The sequence below is a fragment of the Polypterus senegalus genome, chromosome 5, assembly GCF_016835505.1.
Source record: "Polypterus senegalus isolate Bchr_013 chromosome 5, ASM1683550v1, whole genome shotgun sequence".
Taxonomy (NCBI): domain Eukaryota; kingdom Metazoa; phylum Chordata; class Cladistia; order Polypteriformes; family Polypteridae; genus Polypterus; species Polypterus senegalus.
In genome coordinates this window covers 9,482,907-9,501,323 of record NC_053158.1, presented here as the reverse complement: position 1 = coordinate 9,501,323, position 18,417 = coordinate 9,482,907, and the positions used below count along the sequence as shown (strand labels likewise).

Sequence of the window (18,417 nt, the reverse complement as noted above, 5' to 3'; positions counted from 1 at the left end):
CTAGAAATGTTTTATGCCTAGCATGATATTAGAAATTTTACTGGAGCATAAACGAACATTTAATCTAACAATTAATCAGAGAGAAAATGTACTTCCATGTGACCCTGGTCTGGATTAAGCGGGTTAGAAAATGATATAACATGCCAATTTACTTCAAATATGAAAGCACACTGTCAAATGGATCTCTTTCATTTTATCTTCATTTAAGACCTACCTCTTTAAAGCGTGTTGCTTCAATAGTCAGTGCCATCCGAAATTCATCCTCCAAATGTCTATATTGCTGCTTCACATCAGCAATTTTTTCTTGCAGTTCATTTATCTGTTGAGAATGCCTTTTTTCAGCAATGGCCATTTCTTTAGCCAATGCATTCTGAAATTCTGGACCTGTCAAGGTTACTCTGCAATCCAATTCTTTTCTTAAATAAGAACACAAAATATTTATTAACATAATAATCTTCACATTCATTTAAAACCAGTTATTGTAAGTAAATGTATTATTAACATAGCATCTGAAACATAAATTAGTGAACTGAAACAACCATATTCAAAACACTTTCAAACATAAGGCAGTTATCATATTGCATATATTAATCGAGTAATTATATGATTTCCACTATCCTAATAAAATCAAAAAAATATAAACTCACATAATTCGATAATGCTATAATGTTATAATATGAAAATACATATAGATCAGTGGTGTCCAATTCCAGTCCTGGTGGGCCGCAGTGGCTGCAGGTTTTCATTCTAACCCTTTTCCTAATCAGCGAGCAGTTTTCACTGCTAATTAACTACTTTTCCCTTCTTTTTAATTATCCCTGTTTTTAAGGATCCAGTCCTCTGAATTGATTTGTTTCTTCATTAAAGGGCAGCCAAACAGAAATGAGATGTGAAGTCAACAGAAGAGCAACTAATTTGGACCATCAAATGCCAGCCAATTTCACTCCAACCAGTTTCTTAATAAGAAGCCGATTCTTGCTGTTAATTAAAGCCGTTACTGAATATCAGGACTTGTTGCTACTCTCGTTCTGTCACAGCAGACTGTTGATTTTCTGTTTTTTCTAAGACTACCGTCAAGATGTTCTGGTGATCAAAGCAAACCAAAATGACCAAGACCTTTATCTCTCTTTATTTTTCCGGTTAGCTGGTCATGTGGCGCCTTATTTGGTGTCTCATTATTGTTTGGCTGCTAATTAAGGAAAAAGAAACAACTAAGGTGGTCTGAGTCACGTCAATTAAAACAAAAGGAAAACAAGTTAATCAGCAGAAAAAAGGGTTCAACAATTAAAAAGATGGTTAGAATGAAAACCTGCAGCCACTTCGACCCACCAGGACCAGAGTTGGATACCCCGATATAGATAGAAAGACTCCAAGGTATGAACTACAAGAAAACTTTATCTATTTAAGCAAATGGAAATTAAGAGGTGATATGACTGAAGTGTTCAAAATTATGAAAGGAATTAGTAAGGTGGAACCCTGCTGTTACTTTAAAATTAATTTGTCAACCAGAACACTGAAAAATAATTGGAAAATGGTTAAGAGTATGTTTTTTGCATAAACTTTAAAAAGCTTATCTGCACAAGGGGAACTAATCATCCATACCTGGAATACATTACCAAATACTGTAGTAGACCATCAAAACGTGATGCTGTTATTTAGGATTGGCCAATTTTGGCGAGCTGAGTGGCCTGGTCTCATCAAAATTGTCCTAAAATTCTAAACAAGCAAGCTATTACCTGTGTATTTGTTCTTTAGATGCCAGTAGTTCATGCAGCTGATGCACCTTTGCTTTCTGCTGCTGTAATGATGACCTGAGAAGTTCTAGTTCTCTTTGGGTGGCAGCAGCTTTAAGGTCTTTCTCTTGCATTACTTTAAGCTACAGAAGTATGAAGAGAGAAACATTACAGCTTGGGATGCAGGGAAGATGTCACTCTGCTATTGGCTATAGAGCCCATTCAATTATAAACTTTCAGTGAAATTATCAAAGCAGTATCAATTCAAGAAAGCTCAGGTTAATCAGGATTTTTTCTTAACACTAGAATTACCAGAGCCTACGAAAAAACTTGTAGATCCGTCCCACCTTAAATCACTTCTCACCTCTCAGTCAGTGTCTTTTGTCCTTTAAATGTGTTGATAAGTGTTCTCAGCTCAAGTCTGTTTACCTGCATGTTAGTTGCTTGGAGTTGTATAGAGTGAGAATCAAGCAAAATCACACCTTTTATAAATACTATATGGTTATTTGGAACACATGCATTTCATGTGTGTTCCGTGTCTACAACAATCTATTTAAACACATCGTTAAAAAAAAGAAACATTTTTCATGTTTTAGTAATAATTGACAAAATGTAGACAGGAAGTTTATAATGTGTGAAGCCTTAAGTCCAAATATCAAAGAAACACTTTCACAAAAGGTTACAATAGCAACAAGACCCCCCATAAATGTAATTTTATTAAATGTTCTAGAAATAACACATTTTAGCATAAGAAGTTAGCTGACATGGTTATAGATGATTTTTAGTAATCTAATTTCTGTATGTAGTCATTGGATGTTCAAATTTAAAACAGCTTAACTGAGAAAAATAGCAACTGAAAGGGTATTACATTTTTAACTACAAAGCTGAAGACTTGTACAGAATAATAAAAAAAAATAAACCAAGAAAAGAAAAAAATGTCTACATTAGAGACAACAGTATGTTGTAGGAGGCTTTATAAAGCAATTTCAGCATTTCCAATTTCATCCTGATTTATATTTGAGTTACATTAACTTTCATATGCAGTGGACAGTTAATGCAATCAAAGAATTATTATTATGCAACAGTACATTTTCTGATATAAATACAAAAGAGTAAATGACTTTGAAAATGTTATTATGATGACCTTCCAGGCAGAAAATGTGAAGCTGAGGCAAATGAAGATATATTCCTCAATTTGAAAGAATGCAAAATAGGAAATATTTTCCATATCACAACATTAATTTAGCCTGAAGAAATTACAATAGATACGGGGTAAACTATGAACATTTTAAAATAAATATCATTTGTGTCATCTCAGTATGCCATTTGAATAAGCAATATACTAATCAACTATATTTTACTTGTCTGAAGAAGTTAAAAGTGAAAATTGGGCACTTTTTGCATTTTTTATTTACTTCATCCAAGAGTCTCTTATTACATTTTTGTTTAGGAAATAGTTTTTTGACAATGAATCATATTTAAAAGTAACAGTGATAATAAAATGCAATTCTATGCGTTAGCAGACAACATTACATACAAGACTTTTAACAACACATTACAAAGCAGTTAAAAGATGGAGCACAAAGAGGCCTGTGGTGGCTCAATGGCTTCCATACACAGTCCAATTCAAGTGATGTGACAGTGGCATTGACTGATGTGTGTTAGTGGTGCAGGGTCTGTTATTAATTGTTCAATTTTCTTAAAACATAACATTTTTGAAGGTATATCTTGTAGAGTCGTATCCAATAATCATTGATTGAAAAATATCTATACTAATAAAAGGCAAAGCCCTCACTGACTGACTCACTCACTCACTGACTCACTTATCACTAATTCTCCAACTTCCCGTGTAGGTAGAAGGCTGAAATTTGGCAGGCTCATTCCTTACAGCTTACTTACAAAAGTTAAGCAGGTTTCATTTCAAAATTCTACACGTAACGGTCATAACGGTCGATAATGGTCGACAACATCCGCCATATTGAACTTTCTTATTTATGGCCCCATCTTCATGAAATTTGGTAGGCGGCTTCCCTGCGCTAACCAAAACCGATGTATGTACTTATTTCGGTGGTATGATGCCAGTGTCGGCCGCCATATTCAATTTTCCAAACGTCACTAATTCTCCAACTTCCCGTGTAGGTAGAAGGCTGAAATTTGGCAGGCCCATTCCTTACAGCTTACTTAAAAAAATTAAGTGGGTTTCATTTCGAAATTCTATGCGTAATGGTCATAACGGTCAACAACGTCTGCCATATTGAACTTTCTTATTCATAGCCCTATCTTCACGAAATTTGGTAGGCGGCTTCCCTGCGCTAACCGAAACCAATGTACGTACTTATTTCGGTGGTATGACGCCACTGTCGGCCGCCATATTGAACTTTTCAACAGTATTTGTTACTTATGGGCCCATCTTCAAGAAATTCTATCGATCAAAGAACTGTCACTTACCGAGTGGTTTCCATGCCCGGAGATACCACCTACCTTTTCCATTCTCTTTGTTACAAATTGCACGGTCATATCAGGCTCACTCTTGATATCCGGAGGAACATTGTGTCTTATGTATTAAATGACTGGGACAGGTTCAAGGTGTGGACTGATGACGGTACAGGAGATAATTATACTGCACAGGAGCACTAGAAGAGTGAAATGCTTAAGCCCTTCACCTATGGTTCTGCATGTGAGTTGATGGCTGCCGCTGAATTGTTTGGTTGTCGCTTTCAAGTGTACCGAAATAGCCAAATATTTTACACCTTCGACAACCGCCAATGCCTCTTAAACATCTTAGATTCACAGGTGACGATTTCAGTAGTGGACACTTTGATGTTTATGAATGTTTAAACTCTCAAAAGCTGGATGTGATTTTATCGATGAAACTGGTTTTGTGCTTACAACGCTTGACAGATGCCGAATGTCACTTCAACACAACAAATCCTGCAAATAATGTCGTAATTGAAACAAACCATGAAACTCAAACCGATTATGACAGCAGCAATCCAAGCTGTGAGATTTGAGACAAGATTACTGTTCACATGGCCAACTGTAAGTTGCATGCTCAAGAGTAAGCTCAGCACATAGCTTGGTCATGTTACAACCGGAGGGCCGAACTGACAACGTGGCACACAAAGAGATCCTTAACAAATAATTATTGGCATATTTTCCCTCAGTTTAAAAAGGTTTAATTTTCTTCTTAATAAAAATTTTAATGCAATACTTCGCCGCTGCGAAGCGCGGGTATTTTGCTAGTATATTAATAAAAAAAGACCAATACTAACATACAGTCAGAATTAATATTAACCTATGAAAGGAGAAATGAACTGAAATAGTTTCCTCTTCTAGCAATTAGTAATAGACAAAACACAATAATTCATTATAAGTCAAAATATGGAAAGGAACTGATTTATTTTATGACGGGAATGCAAATGCACAATGGGTGAGAAGTTTAGAAGCTTGCCACGATTGGTTGTGTAAATCTGTGACTGAAAGATCAGGGGCTGGGCACCAAAGATCAGGGTCTTAAACAATTGTTGCCTCCAAATTCCTAGCACCACCATCCATATTTAAACTTGTTCTGTGTTTGTATCAGTTTGGGCAACTGTACCTTTTTCCATGTTATTGATTAATTTTTATCTGCAGAATGAGATTGTCAGTTCTTTATAATAATAACCTGCAGATAATATTCTTCAATCAATTCAGTCTTACATATGCCTAAATTATTGGTTTCACCTTACATTTATTCCCAGATAAGTAACTTTTTTATCTTTTGTTAGTTAATTTAAAAATCAGTAGCAGAAGGTGTGGCTGTGTCAGCTGTTTGTACCTTAGCGCTCTGCCCGGCATTTCACTCACTTGTATAGGTCATCTGAGCGGCAGTCAGGTAAGAGGAAAATATACAAAATATACAAATTCAAACAACCACTCTCAAGTAAAACTGAAGCAGTAAACTAATTCCTAGTTGAAGCTGCCCAGAATGTTTCTCCATTTTAAGATGGACGCATTCACAAATTCAACAATACTTTTCAATGGGAAATTTAGAAATTTTCAAAGCACAATCTGTTTGCGATACTTAAATGAAAATTGAACTGTCCTGACAAGTTTCTTTGAAGTGTTCCACATCTCAACAAAAATGGTCCACTGAGGGCCGATGTGGTTTTAGGTGGACAAACAGACAGACAGACAGAGGTTTTCACAATAGATGCTTCATGCATTATATGTGGACGATCCTAAGTTAAAAAATAAATAAATAAAAAATCTGGAATTAAATTTAAATTAAAATGGTGTTTCCTTAAATGGTCTTGACTTAAATGAGTTATCAGCCCAGTTTCTGCTGCAGGGAGGAACGATGAGTATTTGCTTACGCCCCGGAAGTATGTCCGAGTCACATGGACAAGGGGAAATGACGTGCTTTCGGGGTGAAGAAAAGGACTTGTACCTGACCCGGACGTGATAAAGAATCACATGGACTGGGGATTGGGAACACTTCTGGGTCAGGAAAATAAAGACTGTGGCAGCTCCCAGACGGTGAGCTAAGCTGGGTGGTAGGAGGGCAACGCGCCTGGGAGTGGTGGATTGATTTATTATGATTATCATTGTGTTTAATGAGTATTGTGGAGAAGAGGGTGCTTTGTGCACTGTTGTGTATAAATAAAGTCAACATTTGGACTTTTATCTGGTGTCTGGCATATTGGACAGGGGTTCAAGGGAGCGATACTGCCCCCTATCTGTCACAAAACGTCTACGCATGGAAGTGTGTATGTCTGTCTGACCAACCGTCCCGGAAGTGTGAAGCGACTCTGTCGCCAAAGTGAAACTGCCAAGAAAATAGAGAAACTCGCTTAGCTGCTAATACAGAAGAGAGGCAAGCACATCAGCAAAACAAAACCTCCAAGGAGAGAGAAACTCACTGAGCTACTGACAGACAATGGAGGCAAGCATGTCAGCAAAGCGAAACCTCTGAGGAGAGAGAAACTTGCTTAGCCACTGACAGACAATGGCGGTGAGCACACTGGCAAAATGAAACTGCCGAGAAAAGAGAACCTCACTTAGTCACTAATGCACAACCGATGCGATTGATTAATTGAAGTGCCAGAATCCATGGTTTCTAGGAGCTTGGGCTTTTTACAGCACAGGCTTACACAACTAGTTATATTGTAATGAGATTTTATTACAAGCAAAACTAATAATGAGAACAGCTTTTATAATATTTTCAAAACAACTTAAAATACAATGTTCCAAATTGTTATGCACAACCAACTTTGAAAACATTTAACAGGTTGTAAAGAATTTGAAACAGAAATCTGTTGTACTTGTTGCATGAAGAGATCATTTTTCAAGAAGTAAATTGTAGATGTAATTTAAATAATAAAAAAAAACATATTTATAGATCAAGTTACATATTAATATATGACCCCTTCTTTGATATCACTTTAACAACTCTCTCATCTTTTGAACTTCTAAGTCCATGTATAGTTTCTGCCTGTATGTCATTTGAGGATGCCAGTATTACCTCCCAGAGCTGCTGTTTTGAGGTCCATCACCCAGATAACATCACCCACCCTCACAGATCTTCCTTTTAAAGATGCTCCATTGGTTGATGATGGTGGTCACATTAGGATTTTTTTCTCCCTTTATGCCCATAGCAACCAAGGAGTTAATAGTGTTCTTTGCAGCATTGGATGGTGGGTAGTCTTGCATTAAAATAATTTTATTCCAGGAGGCACAGATCTTCTTTTTATAACATGGCAGGAAATGGTCAGTTAGAAACTCCACATATTTTGCAGAGGTCATTTTGACACCCTCAGTGACCCTAAAAAGACCTGCCATCTCACTTCCCTATTTTCCAGCCCAAAACATCACTCTGCCACCTCCTTGTAGATGTTGCGGTGTTGTTGGAACAGGGTGGCCATTCAAGAGCCATCCAGAACACCATTCATCTGGACTATTAAGTGTAGCACAGCATTCATCAGTGAAAACATTTTTCTTTCTGAGCACTGCTTAGGAGTAGCCAAAATACCGCTTTATCACAACTACAAGTCTATGGAGGATTCTGCACTGAGAGATTCTTGAGACTGCTCATCATTGTCTTTTTAACAGCTGCTCTTTTATAACTATTTATTTGGCTGACAAAAACTATTCTTAATAAGCCTTTATCTGACCACATACATCCATGCTGTGAATCGTACACAAATCTTTTCTAAGTTTGATGATCTCTCTTCAGTTTTTGTGAAATATCAATTGTTTTCATGTTCTATTTCACATTTTTTATCTTCAGAAAGATTGTTTTTCTTCCCATATTGCATGAGAACTGTGACTTGCTTAATAATATGGAACAACCTCCTTAAGTAGGTTTCCCTTTAATTAAGGTCACCTGGCAAACTACCGTATTGGCCCGAATACCATGCAACCTTTTTTGACTAAATATTTCCAGTTCAAAAGTGGACTTGCGTTAAATTCGAGGACTAGGCAATTCAATGTAACAACTCTTATTAGTACGCCTATGCCTCCGACCGACCTGCGTATTGGTTGCGCGTGCCGTTTCCGGTATAGTTTGGATCGGTTTGAGTACACGAGACTGCACGAGAGTTTCTAGCTCCGGTGAAATCACTGGTTTCGAGCATTTCGATTCTGGCGTGCGTCCGGCGTATGCCAGCAAGTGGCTATTGTGTCTATGATTCACAGGTAAGCGTAGTCCACGTCTCTCGCAACTATTATAGTAGTAATTTGCATGTTTGCTCTAGCGGCGGGTTCTTTATTGCCCATAAAAAATGAGCGCGAGTTATAATAGTAGTGTTGAGAAAAAAGGCTCATCAAAGAAACAAATAAATAAAGGTGCCAGGAGAACCTACGATATGAATTTGAAGATTATGGTTGCAAACGAGGCAGAGAGAACGAACAACATGAGAGCAAAAAGGTAATACGGAGTTCCAGAAGTAAACGTCAATCTCTGGAGAAAAGATTTAACGAAATATATGAATGCAAATTCCTCAAGAAAATATTTTAGTGGACCCAAAATAGGAAGGTTTAGCGTAAACGAGCATACTGGCGATAATGATGCGACAACAAACAGTTCTGATTCTGAAAACAGTTCTGATTCTGAATAAATATTTCCTTTTTCATTTTTTTTTTCACTTAGGTATCTTGTAACTTACCTAATACTATTAATTTTGTTCTACATTACTACTTAATTTTATTGACATGAATGTAACTTGTCATATTACCTATTAAATAAATGATTATCTGATTGAAATTTCTTTGAATTCTTTTATGAAAAATGAATGGATCTCGTTAAATTTGGATTTTTTTTTTCTAAAATCTTCATGAAAAAATTGGGGGCCGCGTTAAATTCGGGCCAATACGGTAATTTGGCTGAGATAGATCCCAGTTATCTAAAATGACTGGCGGCACAAAACAACCAAGAAATTTCATTGGAAAACTAAAAACCAAATGTTTACTCAAGAAATCCTACTGATAAGTCACTTAATAATTAGGGTTAATAATAATAATGATAATAAATCTATACTAATAAAAGGCAAAGCCCTCACTCACTCACTGACTCATCACTAATTCTCCAACTTCCCGTGTAGGTAGAAGGCTGAAATTTGGCAGGCTTATTCCTTACAGCTTACTTACAAAAGTTGGGCAGGTTTCATTTCGAAATTCTACGCATAAGGGTCATAACTGGAAGCTATTTTTTCCCATATAATGTAATGGAGTCTTGAGTTGGAGATGGCCGCGGGGGGCGGAGTTTCGTGTGACATCATCACGCCTCCTACGTAAGTACGTAGAGAACAAGGAAGAACTCCAGCGATGAGCACAAAACGCCATTTCACAATTGAGAAGGCAGAAAAACATTATGAAGCAAATGATGCATATGCGGAAACAAAGCACGGCGTGAACCGTAAGTTTATATTAAATTAAGTTCATAGACAGGCTGCCACTAGCGTTTGTAATTTAGTGCCTGCCCATATAAGGCCGTCCATCAGCGGCAATCAATACAAACACTGCCGGTAAATATTCACGTGTGAAGGACTGTGCTTATGCAGAGGAAGATGAGATGGTCAGGGTGGTGTTTGGCACAAACTCATTGAAACTGCGAGAGAAACTTTTAAGTGCCGGGTCTTAGCTGACATTACACGAGATGGCACCAGTACAGCTGGGAACCTTCGATGCAAGAACACCAAGCGGCTCACGTGAACTGACGCAGTGCACAGACAAAAAGCAACAGTTCCAAAGAGTGCTGAACAAAAACCGAATTACACAATTGAGAAGGCAGCAAAAAATATGAAGCGCCTTATACATAGAATCATATTCATAAGTGCAGCTACTGCGGAAACAAAGCACACGGTGGAAAAAGTGAATGTCCTGCTAAAGGAAGACAGTGTAAAAAAACCCGTGCATGCAGTTTGTCACATCACAGATAAAAGGAAGACGAGCTGTTTATTGATGCAGTAAGGAACTAATCGATGAATGAAACCTCTTATCTTTACAACGATTGACAAACACGGAATGTAACTTGAACACATCCTACAAATACGAGCCTGATTGAAAGAAATAATGATAATCAAATCCTTGATGACAGCAACATTCAATAACACTCACAAAACAATTACTGTATATTGACAATCATGTTACGTTATTTTTAAAATGTTCCCTTTTCTTTTTCATAACTTCTACTTCTCCACTGCGATACACGGGTATATATATATAAATGTATATATATACCCGATCTACAATACATACTTTAGCATAGACAAGCCACACGCTGTGGCTAATTGTAGAGTCTTAGCCTCTAACGCCGACATTCGAGGTTCGATTCGAGAGGGTGTACTGACTATGTACGCGCTACCGATTCATTTTACCTTCACATCTCCTTGGTTTGGGACGTATGAAAAATATTAGGTTAGCAGAATCATGTTACGTTATTTTTAAAATTTTCCCTTTCTTAGCACAAGCACAGCTGAGAAGCTTCGATGCATGTACTCCATAACGCGTTAAAAAATAACGCATTTAATCACACTTTCAATTCCAAGCAAACGGGAACTTTTGTCAATGCATGATTTCCTGGTACATCCATTACACTGATGCACACATCACAGCTACAAAAATGTTACAGTCGGAATAAAGCGCGTTCCTACGACTGATCATTTCGACTACCCGGCGAAGCCTTGATAAAAGCATGGTTTTGTGCACACTGAAAAGCAAGCAAAATTAGATGCATTACAGAAAGCGGACTTTGTGGCTCTTACTGGGGATCATTGGACTTCCGTGACCGTTAGTAATTCTAAATACATCTAATTACAAAATGTTCAATGATCACACTGTTTTAGCCTAATGTACAAAATAATTTTGGCTAATGTTACTCAGAGTTTAAAGAGTAAGCTGGTCAAATTACCTTTTATGTTTCTGACTTATTTTTTAAGAAGAAAACTGCACTTTATGGTGAAATTTTGGTTATTATTATTTAAAGACAATACTATTCTGAAAATGTACTTAAAGTACTTAAACTACCACTTTATTTTTAAGTCTGCCCAATTTTAACCAGGGATGATATTTTTGTTTCTGTTTTGAATTCAAATGCAGTTTAAAAGCTTTTTTTCAGAAATTAAAACAGCTTCAGTTTACAATATTCATGTCCATGTCTATTATTTGATTCTGTCGCCCACTAAAACCGTTTTAAATAAAAAAAAAAAATTTGCGATTTGGGGCAAATTTCGTGTGCGATTACATACGATTAATCAAGATTAATTCTTACACAGCCTCTAATTAATTGGATTAATTTTTTTATCGAGTCCCACCCTATATATATATATATGTAGATATATATATGTAGATTTGTATATATATGTGTATATACAGTATATATGTAGATATGTATATGTTGTATATACAGTATGTATATATGTGTGTGTATATATACAGTATGTATGTATATATATGTATATGTATATATATGTATGTGTGTATATGTATATATATATATATAACTGTATATATATATGTGTATAGATGTGTATATATATATATATTTATATATATGTTTATATGTATATATATGTTTATATATGTGTCTGTCTGTGTGTATATATATATATATATATATATGCCAGCAACACTCATGACAATTACATTGTCAATCATGTTACGTTATTATTAAAATGTTTCCTTTTCTTTTTACTTCTCTGCTGCCAATCAGGTCTCTCTCTCTCTCTCTCTCTCTCTCTCTCTCTCTCTCTCTCTCTCTCTCTCTCTCTCTCTCTCTCTCTCTCTCTCTCTCTCTCTCTCTCTCTCTCTCTCTCTCTCTCTCTCTCTCTCTCTCTCTCTCTCTCTCTCTCTATATATATATATATATATATATATATATATATATAAATAAATAGATAGATATGACAACAACACTCATATCAATGACAAAACTAATTACATTAACAATCATCTTACGTTATATTTAAAATGTTTGCTTTTCTTTTCATAACTTCTTTAACACACTATATAGCGCGGGTATTCTATATATATATATATATATATATATATATATATATATATATATATATATATGACAAGCAACACTCATCACTCAACAGTGACAAAACAATTACATTGACAATCATGTTACGTTATTTTCAAAATGTTTCCTTTTCTTTTTCATTGCTTCTTCAACACACTACTTCTCCACTGCGAAGCGCGGGTATTTTGCTAGTAAATAATAATTTGGAACACAGTGTACAAAAATAAAAAAGAGGAGAGGTCCCCTAATAGGTGAAGTGTAGCACAATAGTAGTTCTGGGTGAAGTCAGTGTGTAGTTCCAGGGGCAACTACATTGCGTCTGTGGTCTAACTCCTTCCAGACTAGGGGCCTTGTTTAAAAAGCTTACGTATTCATAAAAAAGAGGCTCGAAATGTGCAGACGCAACTTCTCACACAAAAGTGAGGGGAACATGCGTATATTTAAGGAAACTCTAACTCAAGCGTATGTAACATTTCTGAGAAACCGTGAAATGACAACACCCTTGATCAAGTACAGAAATGTAGCCAAACCAGCTAAATAACGGCTCACGTGTATAATGATTTATATCACAAGCTGTTATTAGAATGTGACAAACATAATATCTCAAAAATGATGAATGTGAGGAACAGACTGCATTTTAGTTCACTTTTAAGGGGGCCAATGCTGCATATTTGCACTGAATAAAGTTTATTTTCTTTGTCAGTTTATATTGGCTACTTCTTGTTACTTCATCGACTGGTCAGTAATACATCAGCCAACCTTCTTTCCGTCATGCTGGCTGTGCTGAAAACCATTTAACAGACTGGTGATTCACTAGATCCACTTTTTGTTTGGTGTGGGTGTACATATATAAAACAAAACAGATTTTTACCAACAAAAAAGGATATTTGCAGCTGTATCTGGTGGTCTTCCTACCGTAATTGTAGCAATTTCCTGCACTCATTGGAATAAAGGGATCTAATGAGAACGAAGCTACTTTTATTAACTGTGAGCAGTAACATTCAATTAATGTACAGTACAAGTCATCTGTGATGCCAAAGTGTGGATAGCAAATTCATTTATTTTGGGGCAAAGCAGCTCTGCAAGACATAATGGTACTGTACATGACTGGCTTGTTGGTAAGGTAACTGGCTGAATCCTCAATTATCCATACGGACTGTACTCTTTATCATGGTGGCGCAGTGGGTAGTGCCGCTGCCTCACAGTAAGGAGACCCAGGTTCGCTTCCCGGGTCCTCCCTGCATGGAGTTCTCCACGTGTCTGCGCGAGTTTCCTCCCACAGTCCAAAGACATGCAGGTTAGGTGCATTGGCAGTGTGTGCTTGGTGTGTGGGTGTGTGTGTGTGCCCTGTGGTGGGCTGGCACCCTGCCCGGGGTTTGTGCCTAGCTTGCGCCCTGTGCTGGCTGGGATTGGCTCAGGCAGACCTCCGTGACCCTGTGTTAGCGGGTTGGACAATGACTGACTGACTGTACTCTTTATTGTAACAGTGATCATCTCACATGTGCCAGGTGAAAGTGGTTACCCGCTCAGACGCTTATGCCTTTCCCAGACCCTCAGAACGCAGAGAAGAGGTGCAATAATGCCAAATACTCTTGAATGCAGCTGGCAGGGTCTTGATGTGTCAGTTGAGAGGCTGTTCTACTAGCCAATGAAGTCCTGCAGTATATGCATGAGGTTGAATAGCATGCTCCATATATTGATGTTTCAGGGTGGCATTTGAGGTATGTTCATGTATGCATATTTACAAGGTGATTGTGATTTATAAAGGGTAAATTTTATTCAAATGTGTGCATGCCAGGTTTTATAAATCTTTGGCTTTCACATATTTTCACGTTTGAATCCACAAAAAGAGACCCAGGTGAGTGCAAGGATAGGAGAACAAGAGCAGATTTTGGGAGGCATATCTGTGAGTCTATGTAACAAAGAAAAAAAGTATTTTTTAGGATAAGGCCACCCCACAACCTTTCCACAATAAAACATCTGGCTCACTTACCCACACTTGCCCATAAAGGGCTGATTTAAAGTTGACAATTAACCTTACACACGTCTCTGGATTAAATAAAAAAAGACTATCTTGAAAACAACCCACACAGATAAATTATTGTAAAAAACTTCAACTAAGCAATATCCAGACTGGGACTGAAAAACAGAGCTTTGGTGCTTTGAAACAGCTAACCACTGTGCCGCCTCTTACAAAAGATGTTATTCTGTATTTTAAAATATATGGGACTAAACTCAGGTATAATGAAACCCTGAGGTGCACTCTTTGAGGAGTATGAATGTCCTTCATGCATTTTCACCAAGACAAGCAGCCCCATCTGGTTTGTTACTCTAAATGTTCCCACTGTGAAGAATAACGAATTATAAAGAAGTCTGTTTTTACTTTGGGTAATTCTCACAATGTCTGGAAATGCTGCCTCTCTAAGAAAAGACAAAATGAACCAGAGTTCTCTGAATTCATCTTGTGAGTGTATAATTTGTAAAACCTTTTGTAAATTATTGCTTTCTTAACTCAGCTGGGATTACAAAAATGGTTTCTGCAGCACAAAGATAAGAATGCCTTCTCTATTTGTGATCCTAGGAAGAATCTTGTCACATAAAATGACTTTTCCAGAAATTTTCAGTTCCAGATTTCATCTGCATAACTTTACAGTATTAAGTTAAAGCCACTCAAGGTACGCTCCCTGAATAAACAGTTGTGTAATTTGACATACCCATCGACTCAAGTCCAACCAGTTTGTGGCTCAACCTGACAAAATCAAAATAGATTTGATTTTGTCTTAAGTCACAGGGGAAGTCTTGTGTGCATGGGAGAGATGGCAAATAATGAGCACTTATCTTGAAGTACAATGCATATAATGCAGGCACATAGAATAAGAAACATAGGTATTTTGGATCTGGAAAACAGAGGAAGGACACATCTGATATTGCGTGTTTCATGTACTACAACAAAATGGAAAAAAAGGAAAGAAAAAACAAAAAGAACAGGGTTTATCACTAAACTTGCCATACATATAAATTCCTTACATGGGTGCTAGCACTGTCAAGTAGCATGTTATTGTCAGAAAAAGGGGCGAGATTGCAATACTTTGAGAATGTGAAACTGTGCTGGAAAATCATTACAAAGTCACCTAATCTGACATACGCTGCTATTTGTAGTTGCGTAGCACAACATGCTCTAGAAATGAGATCAGCAACTGCAGTTGTTGAGTTTGACATGCCCTCTGACTAGATGTCATGTATTGTGACATCAGCTTTAAGCAAAATGACTTAAGGTAAGAGCTTGTCAACTTTGCCAAAAAACGTTCAGAACACAATCTTTCTACAATCCTTTTGGAATGAAAAAAAAAACCATAATGGGAAGATATATAAATTAACAAATTACCTCCACGGTATGCTGCTGTAATCTTTCTGCCTCTGTCCTTGTAATGCTGTCTTTTAAATTCTTCAGTGCTTTTCTCTGCTGTTCCTCAGCAGTCCGGGCTTGTTTTAATTCATCAGTAAGTGATTCAATTTTTTCAGTTAGCTCATGCACGCTGGTTTGAAGGTGGCTCTTTGATGATTTTTCTTTTAAAAGCAATTCTTTTAATCTAGAAAGAACACAACATGGTTATGGAGATGCCCTGTGAGGTTAAAACCAATTGCTGGTGGGTGTACAGCCAAAGGAAATTTTGAGCGATTTCTTGGTATATACTAAATCCGCATTAGTTGTGAAAAGATGATGATTTAAACTTTCATTTTTACTTAGTAAATTAGCTTTTGTAGTATTGATTTGTATTTAAAAAATAATCTGCAAGGATCATTTTAAATGGTTTCCATGTCACCTAATGGTCTGTACTGCGGTTTTAAATACAGTGGTGCCTTGGTTTTCGAGTATAGTTCATTCTGGAAATGTGCTTGTAATCCAAAACACTTGTATATCAAAGCGAATTTCCCCATAAGAAATAATGGAAATTCAGATTACTCATTCTACAACCCAAAAATATTCATATAAAAATGATTAAAACAAAATCTTCTTCTTTTTCTTCTTTCGGCTGCTCCCATTAGGGGTCACCAAAGTGGATTATCTTCTTCCATATCTTTCTGTCCTCTGCTTGTTATGTTACACCCATCACCTGCTAGTCCTCTCTCACAATATCTATAAACCTTCACTTAGGCCTTCCTCTTTTCCTCTTAATATAAAGTAAAAATACATAAAACAAATTAACCTGCACCTTACCTTTGAAAAGAATCATGGCTGGTGTGAGGGAGATGAGAGAGAAGAGAGGAGGAGAATTACTCCTGTAGGACGACTTTCACGCTAACTAACAGAATCACTGCTATCTGTTGCCGCACTGGAATCTTTTTCATTGTTTGCAAATTTAACAAGGTGCCTCTCCAATGACAGTTGCTTTTGCCTGAAGAGTCACTACACTTGGACACAAATTAAAAAAAAAAATTCTTTACGCACTGTAAGGTTTCTAAACTCTTTTGGCATTCACCACAACGGGATGACACGCAGAAGAGCGTCCCGAAGTAACCGCAGGCTCCCAGCACAGTAGCAGTTCATTGCAAAAGTGAATCCGAAAAGAGCACCTGCTGTCGATGGGTGATGCAAGGAACATTATAAATGTGCAGGGCACAGGATTACTTGGCCATTGACCTGTCCCCGACCCTGCCTGATTGCTACGTCTGTGTATAGGAGAGTGGCAGATCCCACTACAATAAATAACTGCCCTGTTCCGGTTTCAAGCTGAATAAAACAGGTTTTGCTAAAGTACTGAGACTCAGTTTCATGTTTGGGGGTGCAAGACAGGGACTCAAACGTTACAACACACACTTGGCCAAAATGCTATAGTAAACAGTGCCTGCTCGTATGGATGTTGACGATATGAGTCGGCACGCTGACTGAGACCGAGCATGGGAGACGATTATCCACAATCTCGCAGCGTGAGAGAGAACCACCATCGGCTCAGCTGTGATCACGTGACAAATGGCAGACAAAGCGTATACGTACTACTCGTATAGCAAGACCTTGCTCGTTTATCAAGTTAAAATTTATTAAACAATGTAGCTCGTCTTGGAAAACACTTGCAGACCAAGTTACTCGCAATCCAAGGTTTTACTGTACCTGAGTAAATATATTGCTTTAAATGTCGGAGTGAATCTATTCTTTTTGTCTATTTTGCAATGCAACAATTAGATCTACACAGTTTCAGCATTAGACTAATATATTCTTTCCTAAAGACACAATGCTACCATTTAATTAATGATTTTGTAGGGAATGCTACTGCTGCAATGCTACTTTGGCACCCTGTAACTCTGAAATGGATTAACTGGGCTCGGAAGATGGGATAGATTTTTTTCTGGAACTTTATTTATATTTTTTGTGCTCCTGTCATATGTATTTCCTCAGATTGTGCAAAGTATGCACTACAGAGCAACATACTGTTCATTAATGCCATTTCACATTTAACTTATGTGACCTTTCTTCCTGTTTTTCTCCCTTTTGCTTCACCTACTTAAGAGTTTTGAATCACAGAAAATGTCTTTAATATAGCATTAATGACGTTATTGATGCAATAGGACAAAAGGTCGTCAGTCTTTGTCCGAGATTGTGGTTAATAGCCAACGTCTTTAGTGTAGTAAGGTTTTTTTTCTTTTCTTTTCTTTTGACCTTCTGGTTACAAATTAAAAAGGACATTCCTTCAGCTTTGGTTTACCTTTGAAGTTTGAAGACAGAGCTTTTGACTGACTATACATCTCTTCTCCTGATCCTTTCCTTTGCTCACTGCTATATTTTACGATTTTAGCACCACATACACATCCTTTATATGTAATGAATGAGTGCTGCATTTTATAAACTACTACTACAATTTTCCATTGGTGACCATGTAAAGAGCAAATAACTACAGACAACAAAGCTCTAAGAGGAAGGGACTGACAAAGAACAAGCCATTAATAATCTTTATAAAAGTTGTAGTTAAATCCAAGAGACCTTAATACGGAACACGTATACTGGAATCAAATCAAAAATCCAGAACTCAGATTGCTGTTCAACAGGGGGTGAAAAAGGTTTATTTAGAAGAATCTGCCATTCCGTAATTCTACCTACAGTATAGACAGAATATTAATTTTCAGAGATTCATTAAAAGTGCTGGTAGACTTTACCAAACACCTGCAACTTGCTCAGGCAAAATATTG

General features: G+C 37.0%; 1 protein-coding gene across 3 annotated transcripts in view; it reads right to left on the bottom strand.

The window, feature by feature from the left end:
• lrrcc1 (leucine rich repeat and coiled-coil centrosomal protein 1) overlaps window positions 1-18,417 on the bottom strand; it is a 98,370-nt gene that overhangs the window by 38,119 nt on the left and 41,834 nt on the right. For all 3 annotated transcript variants that reach the window (XM_039754323.1, XM_039754322.1, XM_039754324.1), the window contains exons 11-13: window positions 15,620-15,824; window positions 1,737-1,876; window positions 215-416 (exon numbers count right to left, since the gene is read on the bottom strand). In XM_039754323.1, the coding sequence (XP_039610257.1) occupies window positions 215-416; window positions 1,737-1,876; window positions 15,620-15,824 (547 nt within the window). The remainder of the gene's footprint in view (window positions 1-214; window positions 417-1,736; window positions 1,877-15,619; window positions 15,825-18,417) is intronic.